The sequence below is a fragment of the Pipistrellus hanaki genome (genome assembly GCF_964339955.1).
Source record: "Pipistrellus hanaki genome assembly, chromosome: 14".
Taxonomy (NCBI): domain Eukaryota; kingdom Metazoa; phylum Chordata; class Mammalia; order Chiroptera; family Vespertilionidae; genus Pipistrellus; species Pipistrellus hanaki.
The window spans coordinates 52,453,684-52,474,342 of NC_140516.1; the positions used below are offsets into that span (position 1 = coordinate 52,453,684).

At 58.8% G+C, this 20,659-nt stretch overlaps 1 protein-coding gene across 1 annotated transcript in view; it reads left to right on the forward strand.

Moving 5' to 3' along the window:
- Positions 1-17,928: 17,928 nt before the first annotated feature.
- The window catches only part of LOC311632725 ((E2-independent) E3 ubiquitin-conjugating enzyme FATS), a 62,186-nt gene continuing 59,455 nt past the window's right edge, over positions 17,929-20,659 (forward strand). The window contains exon 1 of the mRNA XM_084904498.1: positions 17,929-18,529. Coding sequence (XP_084760624.1) covers positions 18,311-18,529 — 219 coding nt within the window. The 5' untranslated portion in view covers positions 17,929-18,310. The remainder of the gene's footprint in view (positions 18,530-20,659) is intronic.

Below are 20,659 nucleotides of genomic sequence, written 5' to 3' on the forward strand. Positions count from 1 at the left end.
CAGGACGGACGGTCGCTGTGATCAGCAGGAGATGCTGTGACGATCCGCGAGACACAGTAGCTTCCTAACGGACGGTCCTCCGGGCCCGACGCGGCGTCTTAGCAAACGCAGCATTCCAGGGCCATCTGGGAGGCGTCCCCAACCAGATTATGTACAAACCAAGTTTGCTATTGACTTGCCCGGATCCGAGTGGAATCAATTACACGTTATTGTTGTCTCTGCTGGCACTGCCAAGCGCGGGACAGCCACGGGCCTGCGCCATAAATCACCGAGCCTGATTCGCGGGGGTGCGTGCGGGCGGGGGAACAGCGCTCGGTCGGTGTGTTCTGTTTGGATATATTTTCCTGTGCAGAGAGCAAGTCTCCCCATTCCCCTGGGATCCATGGCTCTGGGGGCTGGGCCCGGAGTGTGGTGCTGGGGGTTGTGGGTTCCCGGAGCACCTTAGAGGGGAGGCAGACGCAGGTGATTGCCCTTAAAGCTATTTTATATATATATATATATATATATATATATATATATATATATATATATATATATATATATATATGTTGATTTCAGAGAGAAAAGGAGAGGAAGGGAGAGATAGGAACATCAATGATGAGAGAGAGTCATGGATCGGCTGCCTCCCGCACGCCCCTCTACTGGGGATGGATCCCACAACCCAGGCCTGTGTCCTGACCGGGAATCGAACTGTGACCTCCTGGTTCACAGGTTGATGCTCCCCCCCTGAGCCACGTGGCCAGGCTGTCTCTTGTCCTTAATGTGTCCCTTCCGCAAACACCCTGAGCATCCGTGTGAGTCCGGTTCTTGTGGTGAACTGCCGTGTTCCAGGAACGAGGCATCTCTTTCGAGCTTGTCCGATGCGGTGGTTGCAGGAAAACGTGGCTCTTGGACTCGCTGCCCTTTGAGTGGGCGAGGCTGACACCTGAAGAACGCCCCCCACCCCCAACTTTGCGCCTTCTGTGCGGTCTATAGATAGTGAAGCCGCTCTCTGTGGCTGAGACGTCCCCAGGCCCAGAGGCTTGGCCAGCAGCAGGAAGCCGGCTGTGGGGGCCCTTCCCTGAGTGACAGCCCAGTCCCGGGCCTCCACCGTCATCAGGTGCCGCAGCGAGAAGCATCCTCAGGGCCGAGCACCCGCCATTCACCGGGAAATCACGGGTCCCCTGGGTGCTTCCCCATGCAGTCCCCGAGCACAGACGTGGGAGTTTCTTTCCCAAACGTGGTGACGCTTCCTCTCACCAGACACTGGGGACCATATAAACTCCGGGTCTCCCTGGTGAGCAGATCCCCGGGGGCAGAGCTACATTGGTGAACTGAGATAATGCCGGGTGCCAATCGGTACTATGAACATTGCATCTCTTACGCGCCCGCCAGCTCTTCTGGGTACAGTGTCTAACGGAATCTTACAGCGTCGCTGCAAGGCGATGCTACGATGCTCTTCGTGGCCCATTTTACAGACGGGAAACAAGGCTGGGTGAGTTGATTGGCAGGGCTCAGGCCTCACAGCAGGTGAGGGATAATATAACCGAGGGCCTGGGGCAGGCTCTCCTCTGCCAGAGGCCAGTCCCACCACGTCGTAACTCCAAAGAGTTTCACTGAAAGGTTGATGGAAGTTGAGGGACTCAACAAGGGCTGAGTCACATTTGTCATCGCCTGTTGGGAATGGCTTGCTGCCTGACAACTCAGGGCATCGTAATCTACTTGTTATTGCCTCCTTCTGGCCAAACACCTGAACAGCTGAGGGCAATTCCCCAATTTGACAATAGGTAGGTTCTGTAAACCCTACCCTTGGAAGTGTGTTATTTCCACTTCATCTTGGGACAAATTGTGTTAATAAAAAGCAAGGGGTCCTGAGACAAAGAGAACTTGGTTTCTTTAAGTCAGGCTCCTCTGACCCCCAATGCCTTTCAAAATTATCTTTCGTCTCTGGACTCTTATTTCCATTACACACAGCCTTTCTCCAGATTGCTGAACCCTTCTAGATGCCAGAATAAGAACCTCCTTCCTCCACTTGCTTCTGATGCCACTAGTGGCAGAGTTGTGCTCTCAGTAGCTAAGAGGAGAACAGGGAACATGACATTCAGCCTGTTCTGAGCAAGAATAGGAACTGTGCCTGGAACTGTTGTTTACAGTGTACATTGAAATCCTTAAACTCGGTAAATATTTATGTAAACATAGCCCTTTACTAAAGATTTAGAAGTTCTGTGTGAAGACTGTTCCAGAAATTAATAACTGAATAATTCTTCTTGCATTACAAATGTATGATGTGGCCCAGCTGGTGTGGCTCAGTGGTTGGGCGTCAGCCTATGAACCAGGCAGTCATGGTTTGATTCTGGGTCAGGGCACAAGCCTGGGTTTCAGGTTCGATCCCCAGTGTGGGGCGTGCAGGAGGCAGCCAATGAATGATTTTCTCTCATCACGGGTATTTCCTACCTCTCTCCTTCTCCCTTCCTCTCTGAAGTCTATACAAAGATATATATTTTTAAAACGTAGACTACGAAGAAAGAAAAGCGATGGGAGAGTTTGCTCCGTGCTCCCCGCACTAGCTCAGCTTGACAGGAGGCCCTCCTGTGCGCTGTGCTGAGCGGGAGACACACGGGAATGAGCGGAGTCCCCATCGTGTGTCCCATCAACACGCCAGGCGGCGGGAGGCGTCCGGCTCTCCCGGCAGCGGAGGGAAGGGAAGCGGGGCTCACTGAGGGTCTGGGCCACACGGTGCCTGTTGCACACCCTCCTGGGAGCCCTTCCCGGGGACCATCGGTGCCTCTGTTTTATAGACGGGGAGCCCACGGCGCTCACCCCGGGTCACGTGGTGAACTTGCAGGGTCAGGTTCAGGCGCTGGTGGAGAAGGCCAAGCCCTGCCCAGGACACCATGAGCCCCCCGTTTCCCCTGCCTCCCCTCATGGAGGGCCAGGTGGGTGGGGTGGAAAGGCAGGCCTGGCACGGAGAGGGAGAGAGGTGGAGGCGGTGGGGGAGAGGCGGAGGAGGGGGGGCAGAGACCTCTGAGGGAGGGGATGTGGCCTGTGAGGGTTGTTCAGAAGGATGATTACCCGTCAACAGACTTGGGGCGGGTGGCATTTTGCAGAGAGAACAACAGACGTAAAAAGACAGAGGCAGGCAGGCAGAGGGCGTTGCCGGGGAGTGACGGAGGGATAGGAGGTAGGCCCACAGCAGGTCTGTGCTCTGGGTGGGAGCCAGGCCCCGTGTTGGAATCTCACCAGCCTGAGTCTGAGCCCTGGCTCTGGTGTTACTCTGTCTGGTGAAGGGTGAGGAGCCTGGAATGGGGACACGGCTTCACGTCCACGGCGGCCCTCCTGGGGTTTCAGTGGACACCTGGGTGGTGGCCGAGGTCCTCCAACGTGGTAACTCAGGCTCCAGCCTTCTTCCCCGCGGGGTGGCAGCTCCTGTCGCCCCTGTTCCTCCCGGCCAGCTCCCCTGTGGTCCGGTCACGCCCACGCCCTGCCTGGGGTCCAGCCCCTGCCCGGGCTGCTCAGGGCTGGCCGGCCATCAGCAGGCCAGGTTAGAGTCACAGGCTCCGGGCGCCCACAGGGGAAAGGGGCGGTGGGGGAGGGCTCCCTTCTCTGTGCCCCCCTTCCCTCCTTTATGGGATCTCCTCCTGAATCCCCAGTCACCCTCAGCCCCAAATCTCTCCTCGAGCCTCCGCCCTCCTGCCAGGAAGAGGAGACTGTCCCTGAGGCCTGTCTGGCTGGCACCTTGCGGAGTGGAGAGCTCTCGAAGGAAAAGCAATTAAGCAGAATCACCCCCAGTGCCTCTCCTCTCTCCTCCTTTCTCTCTGCTCCAGGTTGCTCTCCAGCCACACACTCTTTCCTAAAGGCCAGTCCGCGGTCTGTACTCACCACCACCAGCTCCCGCTCCCGATCCTGGGAGGCGGCTCGGACGGGCGCCTGGAGGGCTGTAGGTGTTTGCATTGGCTTGGCTCCGGCTACATCCTGAACACACGTTGGGGCGGTCGGCGGTGTGATTTGAATTCCTCCATGCTCCTGTCTTTCTTAGATCTCCCTGCTTGTTTATCTCCGCCCAGGCCTCAGCACACCTGCTTTGAATGCTCCGTATCTTCTTTGATCTCCCACATGGAGACACCGTGCGCCTGCTGTCTTCCCGCCCAGGCTGCTGTCACAGAAGACCTTCACCGGGCTGCTCGGAGACAACGGGACCTTCTCACTCCCACGCTGGAGCCCTGGAGCCCGGGAGCCGAGGCCAGGGGGCGGAGATTCGGCGTCCGAGGAGAGGCGCTCCCTGGCCACAGGGCTGTCTTCTCGCTGCGTCCTCACAGGCGGGAGCGGCAGGGCTGTGGGGCCTCCTTTCTAAGGACACTAACCGCCCCTCTCCCTACGCCCCGCCTCCTCACGCCGTCAGTTGGGGTGAGATTTCAGCATGTGAATTTCGGGGGATGCTGGGATGGTCCCACGTCCGGTGTAGTTGAGGGTTCCGGCTCTGGAAGAGGGGCCGCAGACAAATGAAAGACGAGACAAGAAATCATAATTTGGAAATATTGGGGGACAGGGCAGCTGCCCAACTCAAGAGGAAGGACTCTGCTTGGGCTCGGCCTCCCATCCTTTTATTCAGTTTGGGATCCACCTCCAGCCCTTAGGCAGGCCATTTCCAGTAGCAGGCAGTCTATCTTATCAGTAAGGGTTTACACAACTCACAGGTGGGGAAGTTGCCTCAGCTACCATTGTCTAGACCCGTGGTCGTGGTCGGCAAACGGCGGCTCTTGAGCCACATGCAGCTCTTTGGCCCCTTGAGTGTGGCTCTTCCACAAAATACCACGGCCTGGGCGAGTCCATGTTGAAGAAGTGGCGTTAGAAGAAGTTTAAGTTTAAAAAAATGTGGCTCTCCAAAGAAATGTCAATCGTTGTCCTGTTGATATTTGGCTCTGTTGGCTAATGAGACATTGTACGGATGGACACATTTATAGTCTTGGAGAGCATGCCCTGTTAGTACAAGAAATGCCTATGAAATAGTATTTGTATAGTTCCCAGCGTTCAGCTGTCACAAAATAAAGCTACTGTGAATATTTGTGTACATGTGTTTGTGTAAACACACGTTTCCTTTATTATTATTATTTTTTTATCTCGGGCAAATCCACCGGAAGGAGAGAGATGGTTGGGTCATGTGAGTCGCATGACATGGTCAGTGAATGTTTAACTTTAGGAGGAACTGCCAGAGGTTTTCCTGGGACTCGACCCCGTGGACTCCTCTCTCCCGTGGGAAAGGCTGCCAGGCCCGCACTCGCCGGCATGCGCAGTGGTGGCGTGTGATCTTCCTGTGCATTCGCAGCGGCATTTCAGCACGCTTTAATTTGCATTTCCCTCGTGGCTGATGGCGGTATGCATCCTCTATGTGCCGTCCTGATGTGGTGCTCAGTGCCGTGTCTGCGCAAGTCCCTCCTCCATCAGGAAAATCTGGGTGTCTGGGCCCTCATTGTGTGTGTGTGGTTTTTTTTTTTTTAGTTTTTTTTTATATTTTATTGATTTTTTTACAGAGAGGAAGAGAGAGGGATAGAGAGCTAGAAACATCGATGAGCGAGAGTTATCGATCAGCTGCCTTTTGCACACCCCCTACTGGGGATGCGCCTGCAACCAAGGTACATGCCCTTGACCGGAATCGAACCTGGGACCTTTCAGTCCGCAGACCGACGCTCTATCCATGGAGCCAAACCGGTTAAGCATCACTGTGTGTTTTGAGAGTTCCTCACATGCCCTGGAGGCCAGTCCTCGGGTAAGTGTGTGATTTGTGAATTTTTTTTCCCCAGTCTGCAGCTTCGTTCTTTATTCTCTCAGTTTAAAATATATATTTTTATTGATTTCAGAAAGGAGAGAGAGAGAAACATCAGTGATGAGAATCATCGATTGGCTGCCTCCTGCACTACTGGGGATTGAGCCTGCAACCTGGGCATGTGCCCTTGACCAGAATTGAACCTGGGACCCTTCAGTCTGCAGGTTGATGCTCTGTACACTGAGCCAAGCCAGCTAGGGCTGTTCTTTATACTCTTGATAGTCTTACAGGACTGTGGCCCTTACAGGAGGGGACGTGCTTTGCAAGGGCTTTGAGGGCGGGGAGCGTGTGGGGGGAGCTGAGAGGAGCCTGCGGGACGTGTCTGACCCGGGCCGGCTCCGGAGGGCAGGGATTTCCAGACAAAGGAGCGGCGATCAGAGCCGCCGCCGCTGGAGGGCTGGGTCTCGGTTTGCTTTTATGAAAATCACAGGCAAAATGAGAACGTCGCCTCGCTGGCCTCGAAGGTCACTTTCATCTCGGAGAGCCTGCGATTCTCCGCACGCAGCCTCGTGGGCACCGGCTAATGAGCCTGGGCCGTGCACGCAGGCCTTCCCGGGAAACGCGGTTAATTGTATCTTAGCCAGAGAGTCAGCTCTCATTTGCGGCTTTGGGCTCTCGGATTGTCCCTTCCTGTGGGTTCCCTCCCTGAGCCCCTCACCCATTTACGTCCTCTCACCCCCCAAAAATCTGCCAGTCGTGTCAGAAGTGAGGTGGCGCACTGTGCGCCCCTAAATTTGCAGTTGGCTAACCTTGGCAGGGCGGTCAACACTTTTAGGGGATGACATTCTCAAAAATAAGCTGTGATGGCTAGAAACATGATAACAATGAAATTATTATTAATTAAAATGAAAGCAAATTAAAACTATGTGAGAGGGAGGATCACCTCCAGGCGGAGGAGGGGTTTTCTCTGCGGGAGGAGCAGGTGTGGCCATCGGACAGCGGGCGGGCGCAGTGCTTGCCCAGGTCAGCGGATTCGGGGGGTGGGGGGCAGCCAGGAGGGTCGCTCCTCCTCTCAGGGTTCCCAGGACTGGGCTGTGGCCTTGACTTTCAGGGGCACTCTGCCCAGCACTGGGGGTCCCGGCAGGAAGTGAGGTTGTCAGGCCCGAGGGGTGACCCCAGAGCTCCCCTTCACCTACAAACGCCTCGTGGGCCTGGCCACGTGCCCAGACCAGAAGCTTAGAGGCTTTGAAGCTGCTTGGAGGCCCCTACACCCCAAAGTGAGGACCCGGAAGAAGCCCCGGCTGAGAGAGGTCACGTCTGGGGCTGGCTCTGGGTTGGAGGGTGAGAATGCGGGGGCGGGGGTGGGGGGGGCAGCTGTCGGCGGCATCGGCACTGAACAGGCAGAAGGTGCGGCTGCTCCGTGAGCCTGGGCGCAGCTGTAATTGCCTATCACACTGGTTGGTCTTTGCCTCAAAAGATTCACGGAATTATCTTTGTTTAAAGCCTTCGGGGTGGCCCTCACCAGTGTGGCTCAGTGGATAGAGCGTCGGCCTGCGGACTAAAAAGGTCCCAGGTTCGATTCCAGTTAAGGGCATGTATCTTGGTTGCAGGCACATCCCCAGTGGGGGTGTGCAGGAAGCAGCTGGTCGATGTTTCTCTCTCTCTCTCTCTCTCTCTCCCTTCCTATCTGTGAAAAAGCAATAAGTTATTTAAAAAACAAAACAAAACAAAAAAACCCCACAACCTTTGGGATATGCAAAGAAGTGTCCTTAAAGAAAGATGACTAAGGAAAATCACACGTTTGTGGCAAAAAAAAACCCAAAAAACACCCTTTCCTCTGGCTGACATTCTGGCAGGGGCTCTTTGAAGGGTGCGGGGCCCGCTGCCAAGAGGTGGCAGGAGGGCCCCTGGGGTGCCCCAGGCGCCTGGAGAAGCGTCCTGATGCCGGGATCAGGGTGTCGGGGTGTCAGGGTGGGGATTCACCCCGTGGGGTCACAGGCTGGAGGGGCGTGCATGAGCCAGGGTCCTCCTGCTTCCAGCCGGTTAGGGCTGCCCCGAAGGTTTTAAACAAAGATAATTCAGTGGTTCTTTTGGGGCAAATACCAACCGGTGTGATAGGCAATGACAGCTATGCCCAGGCTGCTAATTGAAACGCCAGCTTCCTGAGCAGCTGCATCCCCTGCCTGTTTGGTGCCGATGCCGCCGACAGCTGCCCCTGCGTTCTCACCCTCCAACCTGGAGCCAGGCAGCCGGGGGCCCAGCCAGCCCCAGCAGCAGCAGGGACATCCTGGGATGTGCAGTTGGACCCCCACCGACTTCCTGTGTCCCTGCTGCTGGGGTGACTACCTGGGGGCTCTCCTTTTCCTGCCCAGTGGCCCTCACCTCGGGGACCGGCTGCCCTCTGACTTCCTGACTGTTCCGGGGCCCTGAGGCCTCTGCATCTCACAGCTGCCACTGGTCACACCGGGAGGCGGGGTTCCTCCGTCTCTCCCTGTGGGAGAGCCACAGGGCTGGGACGGACGCCTGCCCGCCAGGTCACATGGGCCGCGTTGAAAGATGCCAAAAACCCACCTCAGGAAAGACAAGAAAATTAAGACCAGAGCAATATGAATATGGGAACAAGGTACCCGAGAGCTTATAAGATCGAAGTCATAAAATCTATGACCTCTATAGGTGATGCAATTATAACGGCCACCCCTCCAATGGCTTCACGGCAGGACCTCAGCTTCCTCACAGTATCTTCCCGCCAGCCCTGCCCGGTGTGGCTCAGTGGGTAGAGCATTGGCCTGTGGACTGAAGGGTCCCGGGTTCGTTCCCGGTCAGGGCACGTACCTTGGTTGCAGGCTCCTTGGGCCCTGGCCCTGGCTGGAAGACAACCCATAGGCATAGTTCTCTCCCATCGATGTCTCCCCGTCTCTTCCACTCTCCCTGAGAATCAATGGGAAAATAGCCTTTGGTGCGCATTAGCAAACAAAAACACCGCATTTGCAAAGTCTGTGCAGATCCCGGCGTGGGTTTGCTTAGTAACACGCTTACCTCTCGTGTTCCTGCTCTCCACGTGCTAAGAGGCTCGGTGAGGAGGGCAGCGTGCGGGCGATCTGGTGACCCATTGAACATTCCCCGGAAGGTGATAATGACAGCGGGCTCACTGTCAGCGCCCAGACGGTCACAGACAAACACAGGAAACCGCGGTCCCTCCGCGCCGGCGTCTCCCTGCGAGACGGCTCCCGGCTCTCTGATGAACGAGGCGCTTCTGGGCGTCGGGGGACGCGGGCCCTCGGCAGGGCGCTGGTGTGGGCGCCCCGGCACGCTGTGGGCGGTCACGGTCACGGGGGTCACTGTCCAAAGGGACCGGGAGGCTGTTCGGAGCCAGGGGCGGGGAGCCTCGAGGCAGACGCCCACAGGCCCGCACACCGTGTTGGGGAGCCTGCATGGCATCGCTGCGGACTGTGGACTGGTCCGGTGAGGCCACGGGAGCCTTCCGTGGCAGACCCTGTGGGAATTTCCTCAGGCGGCTGGTCCTAGTGGCAGCGAGGCGGGCGCTCGGGCGTTCAGGGCTTCCTTGTCGAAGGGGCATGCCCTCCTCTCACACACCAGAGGCCACGGCCAGTCCATGGGCCATTTCAGGGCGGCTCCGTGCGGTCCCCCACGCGCCCCTCCACGTCCCACCAAGCTGCACGAGGACTGAGTCCCCGGAGCGGCCGCTCTCTGAGCGACAGCTGTCCCCGAGCCTCACAGGCAGCCGCACACGGAGCTGTCACCGTGTCCGTGGTCCGGACGGCGGCCTTGCTTCCACAGAGAGAGGCTGAGGAGCAGGCTGCACCCAGGAAGTGGCCGAGCGGGGCCCGCTGCTTCGCTGGCTCTCAGTCTGTGTCCTCCCCGTGGAGGGCCCTTGTCCTCACCGCGGGCATTGCCCCGTCTTTCCAGGAGAGCTTTCTGGAGCCCATTGCCTTGTCTTCAGGATGGTGACTCTCAGCAGGACACGGGGGCACAGACCTGGGCTAGGCGTCACCCCGGCCCATTTCCAAACCTCCGTCCCTTCCTCCCTTTCAGTGCTCTCTTCCCTGGCCGCCCGCCCCAGCCACGCACCCATCCCGGTGGCCTTGGCCTTCCAGGGGGCCAATGGGAGCAGCGTGGGGTGGCGCAGTGCAGGGAATGGCAACCCCCAGCAGAGGGCGCTGTAGCCCCGAGCTATGGGTACCCAGAGGCCACAGCCCCACAGCTCTCGCCGCAGAGGTGGTTCTCTGAGGGGTACACCTGCTCTCCCCGCAGAGAAAGGTGGTCTCTGAGGGGTACACTCTGCTCTGGCTCAGACGCTGCCTGGGGCGGGTACAGCGCCATGGCCCCGTGGGCTCCGCCAGCCCGTTGCAGTAGGAAGTAAACATCCATTTAAGGCTCCTCCCCGCGCTTCGTCAAACAGAGGTGGATGGGGATCCAGGGGCCTCTTTCCCCGAAGCACAGAGCACTCGGTGGCTCCGTTAGAACCGCACCCACCAGGTGGCTCCCACACTAGAGTGAGCGGTGCCAAGGAAAGCCCGCCAGGCCCGGGGTCCCTGTGGGGTCTGGTAAACGCGGAGTTCAGGGGTCAGCCAGCAGTTCCTCACTGAGCAGGCGAGCTGGCGCCAGGGACGGGAAGCCAAGCAAACTTTTTCTTTTTTAAAAATATATTTTATTGATTTTTTACAGAGAGGAAGGGAGAGGGACAGAGAGTTAGAAACATCGACGAGAGAGAAACAGGGAAACCGTGAGGCGGGCACATGTCTGTCACACCACCTCCTAACGGTATGCAAATGAGAGTGCGGAGACTTCTATTCACTGAGACACATGGGTGAATATGTAGGTAGCTGCCTGTGTACAGAGATCGATGCGCATTGCTGCGTACCCTGTGCAACTTGCTCTTTAAACTTAAGACTTAGATGTCTTTTCATGTCCGCACAATAGGCCCATCCATTTCATCCTTCCCTCCGCTGTGTCTTGAATAATAACGGGGAAAATCATAAATGCGTGGAGTAAGGCATTAAAATACATTTATTCATCCCCGCGATAAATATTCATGGAGTGTCGTCCACACTGAAGGCACCGGCCTCGGTGCTGGAGATAAGCAGGGGGCAGAAGTCCTTGGTGTTCTGGAGGAGAGGCAATAAGCCGAGTGTGAAATGGGAGCACGTCGGCAGGCGGAGAGCCATGTGGGGTGAGCGGGCGAGGCCCCGTGGAGGGAGGTCCGTCCTCCCAGTGGGGTCGGGGAGGACCCTCCCTCCGAGGAGGGTGCGTTGGCACAGAGACACGAAGGAAGCTGGGAGTGAGAGGACAGGCCGGGAAGAGGGTCCTGGCACCCAGGGGCGCTGGCAGGTGGCTGGCAGCCAGCTCTTAGAGCCGTTGTGTGCCGCACTGGCTGCATCCCACCGTGTGAACACGCCCGCCACCGCGCATGTGGAGCCACCAACGTGATGCCCCTGAATGTGGACTTGGGGAGGTGCACTTCTGTGCACTATGTCACTAACCTTCAGTGTCTAAAGAAGGTGGTTTTTAAAACCCCGGTTTGGCTTTCTGCGGAGGAAATCCTTGCCTAAGGACACACAGGTGGTGAGCAGCTGAGCTGGGTGGGAGCTCTGCCCACCAGGCTGGACCATTAACTGTTGGCTGATAGACTTTGGCTGGATGGATAGATGGATGGATGGATGGGTGAATGAATAAATGGGTGGATGGATAGATGGATGCACAGATGGATGGATGAATAGATGGTAGATGGATGGATAGATAGATATTTGAATGGTTGAATGGAAGGGTGGATGAATGGATGGATGGAGGGATGGGTGGGTGAGTGGAGGGATGGGTGGATTAAGGGATGGGTGAGTGGATGGAGGGATAGATGCACAGATCTTCCTAGGAAACAAGGAAAGACGTGCCTCCTGACGGAAGGAGCAGCCCAGTGCAGTGGGGGCGGGCTGTGTGGCTGTGTCGGTGAAGTGACACAGAGCGCCAGGGGCTGGGCTTTGAGATGCACCCTTGCCCACTGGCACGGATCACTGGGTAACCTTCTCACCCAGACACCCTGCAGAATAAAGCTGGTCACCAGGCATTTCTCCACCTCTCTGATGCGGCCTTCCTTCATTGTGGAAGCATCAGTACCTGAAGGTGAATCTCTAAAAAGGCTTCTTCAAAGCCTGTGTGGCTCCAGAGAGGAAGGGGCCCTTCTGGCGGCGGAAAAATAACTGCCATCTGCACCCTCCCTGCTTCATCTCCGGACCAGAGCCATCCAACTCTCAGATAGTCAAAGCCTCAAATTAGCTCCCAGATAACGGTGAAAGGCAGCCGTCCTTCACCCCGATAAGGAGCGCGGAGGATGAGTTAGTTAATGCCTGGGGCACCTGCTCGGAATGCAGGAGGAGCTCTGCCCCCAGAGGCCTGGCTGAGCCGCCCGCCTCCCCCTGCACCAGGGAGGGTGCTTGGCCTTGAACCAGGCCGGCCACGGTAGCACTGAGCCCAGTGCCCGCCGCCCCCTGTGTGGCCGCCGGCTAGTTGCAGCCCCTGGTGGAGCCATCTGCCCCATGGGCACTGCCATCACACTCCTTACAGGGCATCGCCTCGGGCTCCGCTCGGCATCTCGTGAGCATCCTGAGTCAGCTCTTCACAAGCAGGAAACTGAGGCCCAGGGCACGTGAGGGGCTGTTTGGACACCTCAGTCCTTGGGGCTTGAGGAGGGCACATTGACATGGTGTGCTAGAGTGGAGACAGGCCAGACTTGGCCCTGGACGGCATTGCCCAGTGGTTAGAGCGTCAGCCCCGCCCACCGAAGAGTCACAGTTTCCATTCCCAGTCAAGGGTGCACACCTGGGTTGCTGGTTCAATCCCGGGCCCCAGTCGGGGTGCGTGCGGGAGGCAGCCCATCGATGTGGCTCTCTCACACAGATGCTTCTCTCTCAGGGCCCAGCAGAGACCCGTCACCACGTTTGCATGGAGGCCACGCCTCCCACGTGTGGCTCTCGGCCAGGAAGGCAGGTGCCCGGGCCCTGAGGCGGGCCCTCTGCGGGGAGACACGGGCCTGCGCTCCCAGCGGCTGTGGCTGAGGGCCCCGTCCTTGGGCTGCACCCGCCTGGGAGGCTCCTCTCTCCTGTCAGTCCTCACAGGCTCAGTGCCCCCTGGGGTCGCCGCGGAGACGTGGACGGGCACAGGTGACCCCTCTGTTTCGTCAGCCGTCCGGCTGTTGTCGGAGGGATGCTGGTCGCCACCAGTGACCCCAGGCCATTGGGAAGGCAATGTCTCCATAATATTTTCAAAAATGAATCTATGTTTGTTTGTTTTTAAATATATTTTATTGATTTTATTTTATTTATTTATTTATTTATTTGTTTGTTTGTTTGTTTGTTTTTACTGAGAGGAAGGGCGATAGAGAGTTAGAAACATCGATGAGAGAGAAACATGGATCAGCTGCCTCCTGCACACTCCCTACTGGGGATGTGCCCACAACCAAGGTACATGCCCTTGACCGGAATCAAACCTGGGACCCTTCAGTTTGCAGGCTGACGCTCTATCCACTGAGCCAAACCGGTTTTGGCTAAATCTATGTTTTATTCCCAGCATCTTCCTACTCCCCCTGAATGCGTAGAGTTGGGAAGGTTAATTTAGCCAAAATGCAGAGAAAGTGCAGCCAAGGCTTCCGTCCGGAAGCGGCGGTGGAGCTGTGAGGAGGGGGAGGGAGGACCTAGGACACCGATCTCCCCGCTCAGAGAGGAGAGGAGGCTGCCGGGTGCTGGCTGCGGAGTCGGAAAGGCTGGTGCTCTGCCCTCCCTGCCCCGAGGACTTCGGCAGGACGGCAAGGAAGAGGGATGGTCAGACACTAAAGAGCCTGGGGCCCGGCTGGCGTGGCTCCGTGGTTGAGCATTAACCTAGGAACCAGGAGGTGAGGGTTTGATTCCCGGTCAGGGCACAGGCCCTGGTCGTGGGCTCCATCTGCAGTAGGGAGCGTGCAGGAGGCAGCTGACCAATGACTCTCTCTCATCGTTGATGTTTCTCTCTCTCTGCCTTTCCCTTCCTCTCTGAAATCAATAACATATATTATATAAATAAAGAACCCTGGGTATGCTAGAGCAGTGGGCAGAGCCGGTGCCTGGCTGGGCCTAGCCAAGAGGCCAGCCTGGCCTCCACCCCATGCAGTGCAGCATCTCCGGGTAGGAGTCCGGGTGAGGGTGGGAGTGGGGGTGGTCTAGACAGAGCAGGCTTGACCCGGTCCCGCAAAGACACCTGCAGCCCTGGAGCCCGGGCAAGAGCCTCCGAAACCTCCGGGTCCCTGAGAGGTAGCTTCCCGTGAGCAGGGCGCCCTGTGCCTCTGTCTGCGCGGCCTGGCTGCCCGCTGCAGGCGGACGGAGCAGGCGGCGAAGGCTGCTGGCTGCACAAGGGGCCCTTTGAGCTGAGGCCGGTCCCCGGAGAGTTTTCCCAGCAGGAGGCGGGGCGGCGGGGACCGGGCTGGAGGCCGAGTGCCATGCCCAGGGGACAGACAGACGGGGCTTTGTGCGGAGCGGGTGGCAGTCAGGGCGGCTGCCGCTGCTGGGGTTGGGGGCAGGGATCTGAGTTGCCTAATCCTGGGATGAATTTCCGGCCTGTGCTTTTCTGAAGTGCTAGATAAAGGTGCTTATCTCTCCTTCCCCCTAATTGAATAATTATGGCGTCGGCGCTGTTTTCATTATTGTAACTCAATACACGCTTCTGCCGACTTACAGCAACGGCCCATTTTCATAGACCCACGTGGGGCCCTGAGCAGAGGGCGCCCGTCTGCGGGGACACGCAGGGCCCGCGGGGGGCGGTGGGAGTGCTGACCCCCCTGTGACCCGGGGGAGCTCGGGGGGCACTTGGAGGCCGGGGTGCCAGGCCTGGGAACCGCTGTGGGGGCCCCTGGCCTGGCCTGGCCTGGGGTTTGTCTCCTTGCTGGCTGGCCTCCTGCCGGTCGCGCTTCGTCTGAATAATGGCTTTTCCCATTGCGTATGGCAGATTTTTCTTCATCTTTCTAATCTGTATTATGAGAGAGCAGAAATGTAATTTCCCCGTTAGCTCGCCTTTTACGTGAAAAATGGCTCCTCTGAGTCAGACACAAGGGAGGACATCTTTCAAAGGGTAATGACCCCTCTTCCGTCTCATGGCAGCTCCCTCGTTTCCTGGGGAGAGGAGGGCGCAGTCCATGTTTCTCCGTGGGGTCTCACCCCCCCATGGAGGACACGTCTACCCAACAGCCTGTGGGCGGGACGGCTCGGACCCTCTGGCCTTGAGAATGGCCATCACCAATACATGAACAACTACGTGTCTGCGAGGATGTGGTGAAAGCCATTCAAATGTTCCCAGACCGGGGGAGAGAGACGGAGTCAACTAGCCATGAGGGCTGGGCGGGAAGGTGCTCTCGCCTGAGGCGGCCACGGAGGGCAGCCACGACAGGGCCTTGTCCGTGGGGAGACCAGGGAAGCTGGGCTGCAGAGGGAGCAGGAAGCACAGACCCCGGGAGAGGGACGCTGCCCTCGCCAGGCTGCGTGTCCTGACTGCACTGAGGATCCAAGGACCAGGTTTCCACTCTGCCCATAGCTCCCACGACACCCACTCTTAGGAATAGACGTCCGTATCTGGCAGTGAGCAGCCGCTCTGGCCAGCAGGCACTGGACAGGGCCTGGCCCCTCGCCCTCCCCTTTCTCAGCACCTCCCTCGCTCTTCTGCCTCCTCTTCTTCCTGCCCTGAAAGGTCCCAGGTTCGATTCCGGTCAAGAGCATGGACCTTGGTTGCAGGCACATCCCCAGTATGGGGTGTGCAAGAGGCTGCTGATCGATGATTCTTTCTCATGGATGTTTCTAGCTCTCTGTCCCTCTCTCTTCCTCTCTGTGAAAAATCAATAAATATATTAAAAATAAAATAAAATGCATATAATTTTCCACTTAAAAGGAGCTTTAAAGGCCCATATGGCCCACATTTGCAAGATCATCCTGATTTCAAACATTCTGTTCCACTTTCAGCCGATCGGTTCTTACGTGTATTTCAGAGCAAACTTTTCCTTCCTGCTCTGCTGTGGAGCGAGTGAGTGCAGGCCCCGCAGCGAAGGCCGGGGAGCTCACGCCCAGTGGAAGGTTAACAGGGGCCGTGTGTTAGGATTCCTGGGGTTGCGAGTGACAGAAACCCACCCTGACGACTCAAGGAGCCGCTGGCTCAGGAGCCTGAGGGTGGATCCGAGAAGCTAGCGGCCAGCAGGAACAACTGGATTCCCGTCTGAACGCCTCCTCTGCCCAGGCCACCGAGCCACCCCGAGACGTCACCGCCGCCTGCCAGACGGCTGAGCTCGAGGGGAACCTCTGCCTCTCACCAATCACCTGTGGTCCGCGGGGTCATGTGATGGAGGGCGCTCCTGTGGACCAGCTGTCTGCCCGCTGGGACCTGCTTAAGAAAACATGGCAAGGACTTGCACTTGGAGCGACCTTTGTAAGCAATCAATATTCTCGGGATCGGTTTGGGAGTCACCGCAGCAAATCCGTCAACACCAGTTTATTTAAAAAAGAAAAAGAAAAAAAGAAAAAAGAATCCAGGTCCTTTTGGGTGTTTCCAGCGTGACCCAACTCGAACCCTCTTGCGGTGCCCGGGGCTGGCGGGGAGGACGGCTGCGGGTGGGGCGCGGCCCTGCACCCCGCGTGTAGCCCCGTCTTGTCTGCGGGGCCTTACGAGGCCTCGGCGGCCCTGCTTTATGTAGAGGTGGCTCCGCCGACGAGGCTGTCTGTTTCTCTACTTTAACGCGTGCGGATGCTCGTGTAATCCCGGAGGGCAGGGAAGGAGCCGCCACAAGATGGATGAGAGCAGGCTGCCTGCGGCGGGAGGAGCCGGCTCTGCCCTGTGAGCCGGGCTGCTTCCGCGGAGTGAGTGACTTGATTGATAGGACGGAGGCAGGCCGAGACAAGATAGAATAAAATCGGGGCTTCAACCTATCCATCAGAGTAATGATCTCGGCAGAGGAGTCGCCCGTGAGCACAGTGGACGGAGATACAAGGAAACGGCGAAATGCCCCTGCCCCCTCCAAGCTGCTGGCGTGGCTCAGGGCCTGAGCATCGACCTCTGAGCCAGGAGGTCACGGTTCGATTCCCGGTCAGGGCACATGCCCAGGATGTGGGCTCCATCCCCAGGAGGGGTGTGCAGGAGGCAGCGGGTCGATGATGATTCTCTCTCATCATTGATGTTTCTATCTCCTCTTCCTCTCTGACATCAATAACAAACAAACAAACAAACGGCCGGACACTGTGTCTTCCTCCCAGGAGGGCTTCTCAGAGTCTCATCTGTGGCAGCCCTCCCCCGGGGCGCATGCTCCGTGCCTGCTGTGTGCGGGGCGTGGGGCCCTCTGCGGGCAGGGACTCCTCAGGACAGTCATTTGCAATCACTTCTCCATTCACCTGCCCCTGGCTGTCAGATGGGGAAACAAATATCGGGGGCCCCTCTGTGGGAGGGGCAATTCCGGGGGCCCCTCTGTGGGAGGGGCAATTCCGGGGGCCTCTCTGTGGGAGGGGGAATTCCGGGGGCCTCTCTGTGGGAGGGGGAATACTGGGTGGGGGTGAACATCTTTGCCTGAAGCCCAGGAAGCTGCTAGCAGAGGGGGGCGGTCTATGGGCTGGAGACAGCCAGGGCGTCTGGTTAGCTCCCTCCTCCGGCTCCTGACCCCGGGCCAGCGGTTTCCCCTCGAGTGGTGCTGGGCCAACAGAGATGGCACCAAACACGCCACGCCACGCGAAGGAGTCTGTCACCACCTGCGTGTCCACATGGCCATGGGTCAGGACCAGTCGCCCTCAGCGCCGTGCGGACGTCCACTCCACGGCATGGACGTGTCAGGGGCAGCCCGGGGCACGGGGCTGGCGTGGGGAGACATGACCGGCTGCCCTGGCTCCTTCCTCAGGTCCCCGATCCGCTCCCCAGCCCCCACCGCCCTGGAAGACAGGTGTTGGGAGACCGAGGCTCGGGGGGGCTGGGGACTGTGTCGGCCAGCCGCCTCCCCTCGGTCTGTTCCTCTAAGGCGCTCAGAACCCAAGTCCTCTGTCACGTGAACGGGCCTCTTATCTGCCGGCTGAGTCACCCTTTGTGTGGCCGGAGCTGGGCTGGTCCCTCCGGCCCCGGCGTGGCAGAGCCGGAGCGGTAAGCGGCAGCCACACCACTGCGGCTCCTGGGCCCGGCTCCTGTAACCACTCACGGGGTTGGGGGCCCCGAGACGGGGCGCTCGGAGCCTCACGGTCACGGTCACGGTCGCCGGGCGGACTGTGCCTTCGGGAGGTGAGCGCAGGGAGCCGGAGCCATGCGCCTGAAACCGGAGAAGAATCCCGGCGGCCGGGGCAGCAGGTGGGAGCGGGCGTCTCTCCGCGGCCCGTGAAGGTCACCGGAGCGTCCTGTGCACTCACCTGCCCCCGGGGCAGCTGGGGATGGGGACCGGGAGCCGGGAGCTGGAAAGCCCCGGGTCCGGCCGGCGGCGGGCGCTCCCCCGGTCCCTCCTGCCGCGCTCAGCGCCCGTGAGGAACAAAGCAAATTGTGTCCGCCGGGCCGGAGGGCCGGAGTCACAAGATCGCGCGTGTCATGCAGCGCCCTGGAGTCCCTGCAGGGACCCGCCCGCCCGGGGCCGCCGCCCGCCGCGCCTTCCAGATCCGGGCCTTCAGCACTGAGCTGAAGCACCATGTGATGGTCATGGATTTCGTGAAGAGCAGCTGGTTCCCCTCCCAGAGAAGAGCCAAGGTGTGCCTCCTCCGCCTGTACCACGGCCTGAAGCCAGCCGAGAGGAGCGCCGGCCGCTGCGAGGTACACGGGCCTGGGCGGGCGCGGGGGTGGGGGTGGGGGTGGGGGTGGGCACACGCGGGGGGCACAGGCCTCGTCCGGGGACACGGGGGCGGTGTTCCGCAGATGGACAGGTCAGAGGCTCCGTCTGCACTAATTATGTCGTCATTTGTGTGGGGTTTCGCCCCAGGAGTTTGGAAAAAGACATTTCAGGTTTTGAGCGACAGGGTGGGGAGAAGCACACGGGATGGATGGGGTTTGTACATGACACATGCCTGTGTGTGCAAACATGAGTCAGTGCTCCAAGGAGTCGGACCCTTTGTGTCCCCGTGTAGTGACGCAGCCTGGTTCTGTGAGTTACATGCACCGAGTGGCCAGACTATTATGATGATCTGTGAACACATAATCATCTGGCCACTCAGTGTATGTATGTGTATGTATATATATATATATATATATATATATATATATATATATATATAATAAGCACAGTGCATGAATTCATGCATGGGTGGGGTCCGGCCAGCCTGGCCAGGAGGAGGGGACATGGGCGGTTGTCCGGCCTGCCTGCTGGTCGAACTCCTGGCCGAGGGGACAATTTTCATAGATTATTATGCGTTCAGAGATCATCATCATCAGGCCACTCAGTGTATTCTGGGAGCTATACACGTGCCATCACCTGCCTTTAAAAACAAACTCCTTTCTGTTTCCGGATGTGGGCGGCAGCAGGACCAGCAGGGCCCGGTCGGGGTAAATAGGACGGGTTCAGTCGGCCGGTGAGCAGGTGCTTTATGTCTGAGGGGAGCTCCAGGTTTCAGGCAGACGCAGAGGCTCCCTCCGGGGGAGGAGGAACCTCGGGGATTTGGAATGTGGGAATGAGGGACACAGGCTCCCCCGGAGCCCATTTGCATTCCGCAGCCGGGACGAGCCCGCGGCTGCTGCCATCCCGCAGTGAACACGCAGGAAACCTGACCGCTCCGTGTGCCGGATGCATAATGAATGGCGTGGTAACTGACTCCCGGGCGCTCCCTCCCGTCCCTTCGGAAGCACGCAGCCTGCGGATCGCTCCTGTCTTATGGGACGGGGACCTTTCCGCCTATCGACGCTCTATCGGGGGCCCGAATGCTGGCACCTGCCCCGGCCTTTTGTTCCCGCGCTGGCTTCCTTCCTGAGGGCAACCGGAGAACCCGCCGGGCCGGGCGCGAGGCCGGCTCCTGGGCCGACCGGGATGGTGACTTTCCACGCTCACGGCGCGGGGGTAGGCACGGCTGTGCTGGCGTCCGTTCAGGCCGGGGGACGTGGTCCGTGGCCCGGGGAGCCAGGGCCGAAGGTGTGCAGTCAGAACATGGTGGAAAGAAGCCAGAAGCGTGGTTCTTGCCACGTCGTTAGCCAGCAGGTGGGGCCCGACCACTGCCGTGCGGGTCTCGCTGCGGGGAGCTCAGTCCTGGGCAGAAGGATGTGTGCACCCGTGGTAACGCGGCTTGGGTGAAGGTCACGGGCGGGAGGCAGGGCGGAGAGGGCCGTGCCAGGGCCGGGTGCGAGTGCAGGCCAGCGGGAGGCGGGGCTGGCACGGAGGACGGGGCCGGAGGATCCCTGAATGGCCCCATTCATCGCCGCAGCCGTGCCGGGCACATGAGCCCGGTCTCCAAAGAGAGCCGTCCGGGAGGCCCAGAGGGGAGGCGGGAGCCCGGGGCCCCGGGACAGCGGCAGGAGGACCCACGTTAGTCTTGTCCTCCTCGAGGCCGTGCTGCCTGCCTGGCGCTGCCCAGAGGGCTTCAGAGGGGAGGTCACTGTCCGAGCCCAGTGGGAGAGGCCCGGGTCCCGGGCTTCCTCTCTCCTTGCACTCCAGGGGCCTTTCCTCCTGGCCCTTTCCCCACGCGCCCCCTCCGGCCCTAGGTCTCACGTGGGTCCCCCCGCCCTCTTGCTGCCCAGGCTCTCTGCAGGCCCTGTGGTCACAGGACACGATCCCCACGTCCTGATGCCTGTCAGCCAGCACTCAGCTCCACAGGGCCTTGCCACTTGAGTACAGCCCCAGGCAGTTTATATTGCATCTGTTTGCTTTTTCTTTTTAAATAGATTTTTATTGATTTTAGAAAGAGGGAGAGAGAGAGGGAGATCAATGATGAGAGAGAATCATTGCTCAGCTGACTCCAG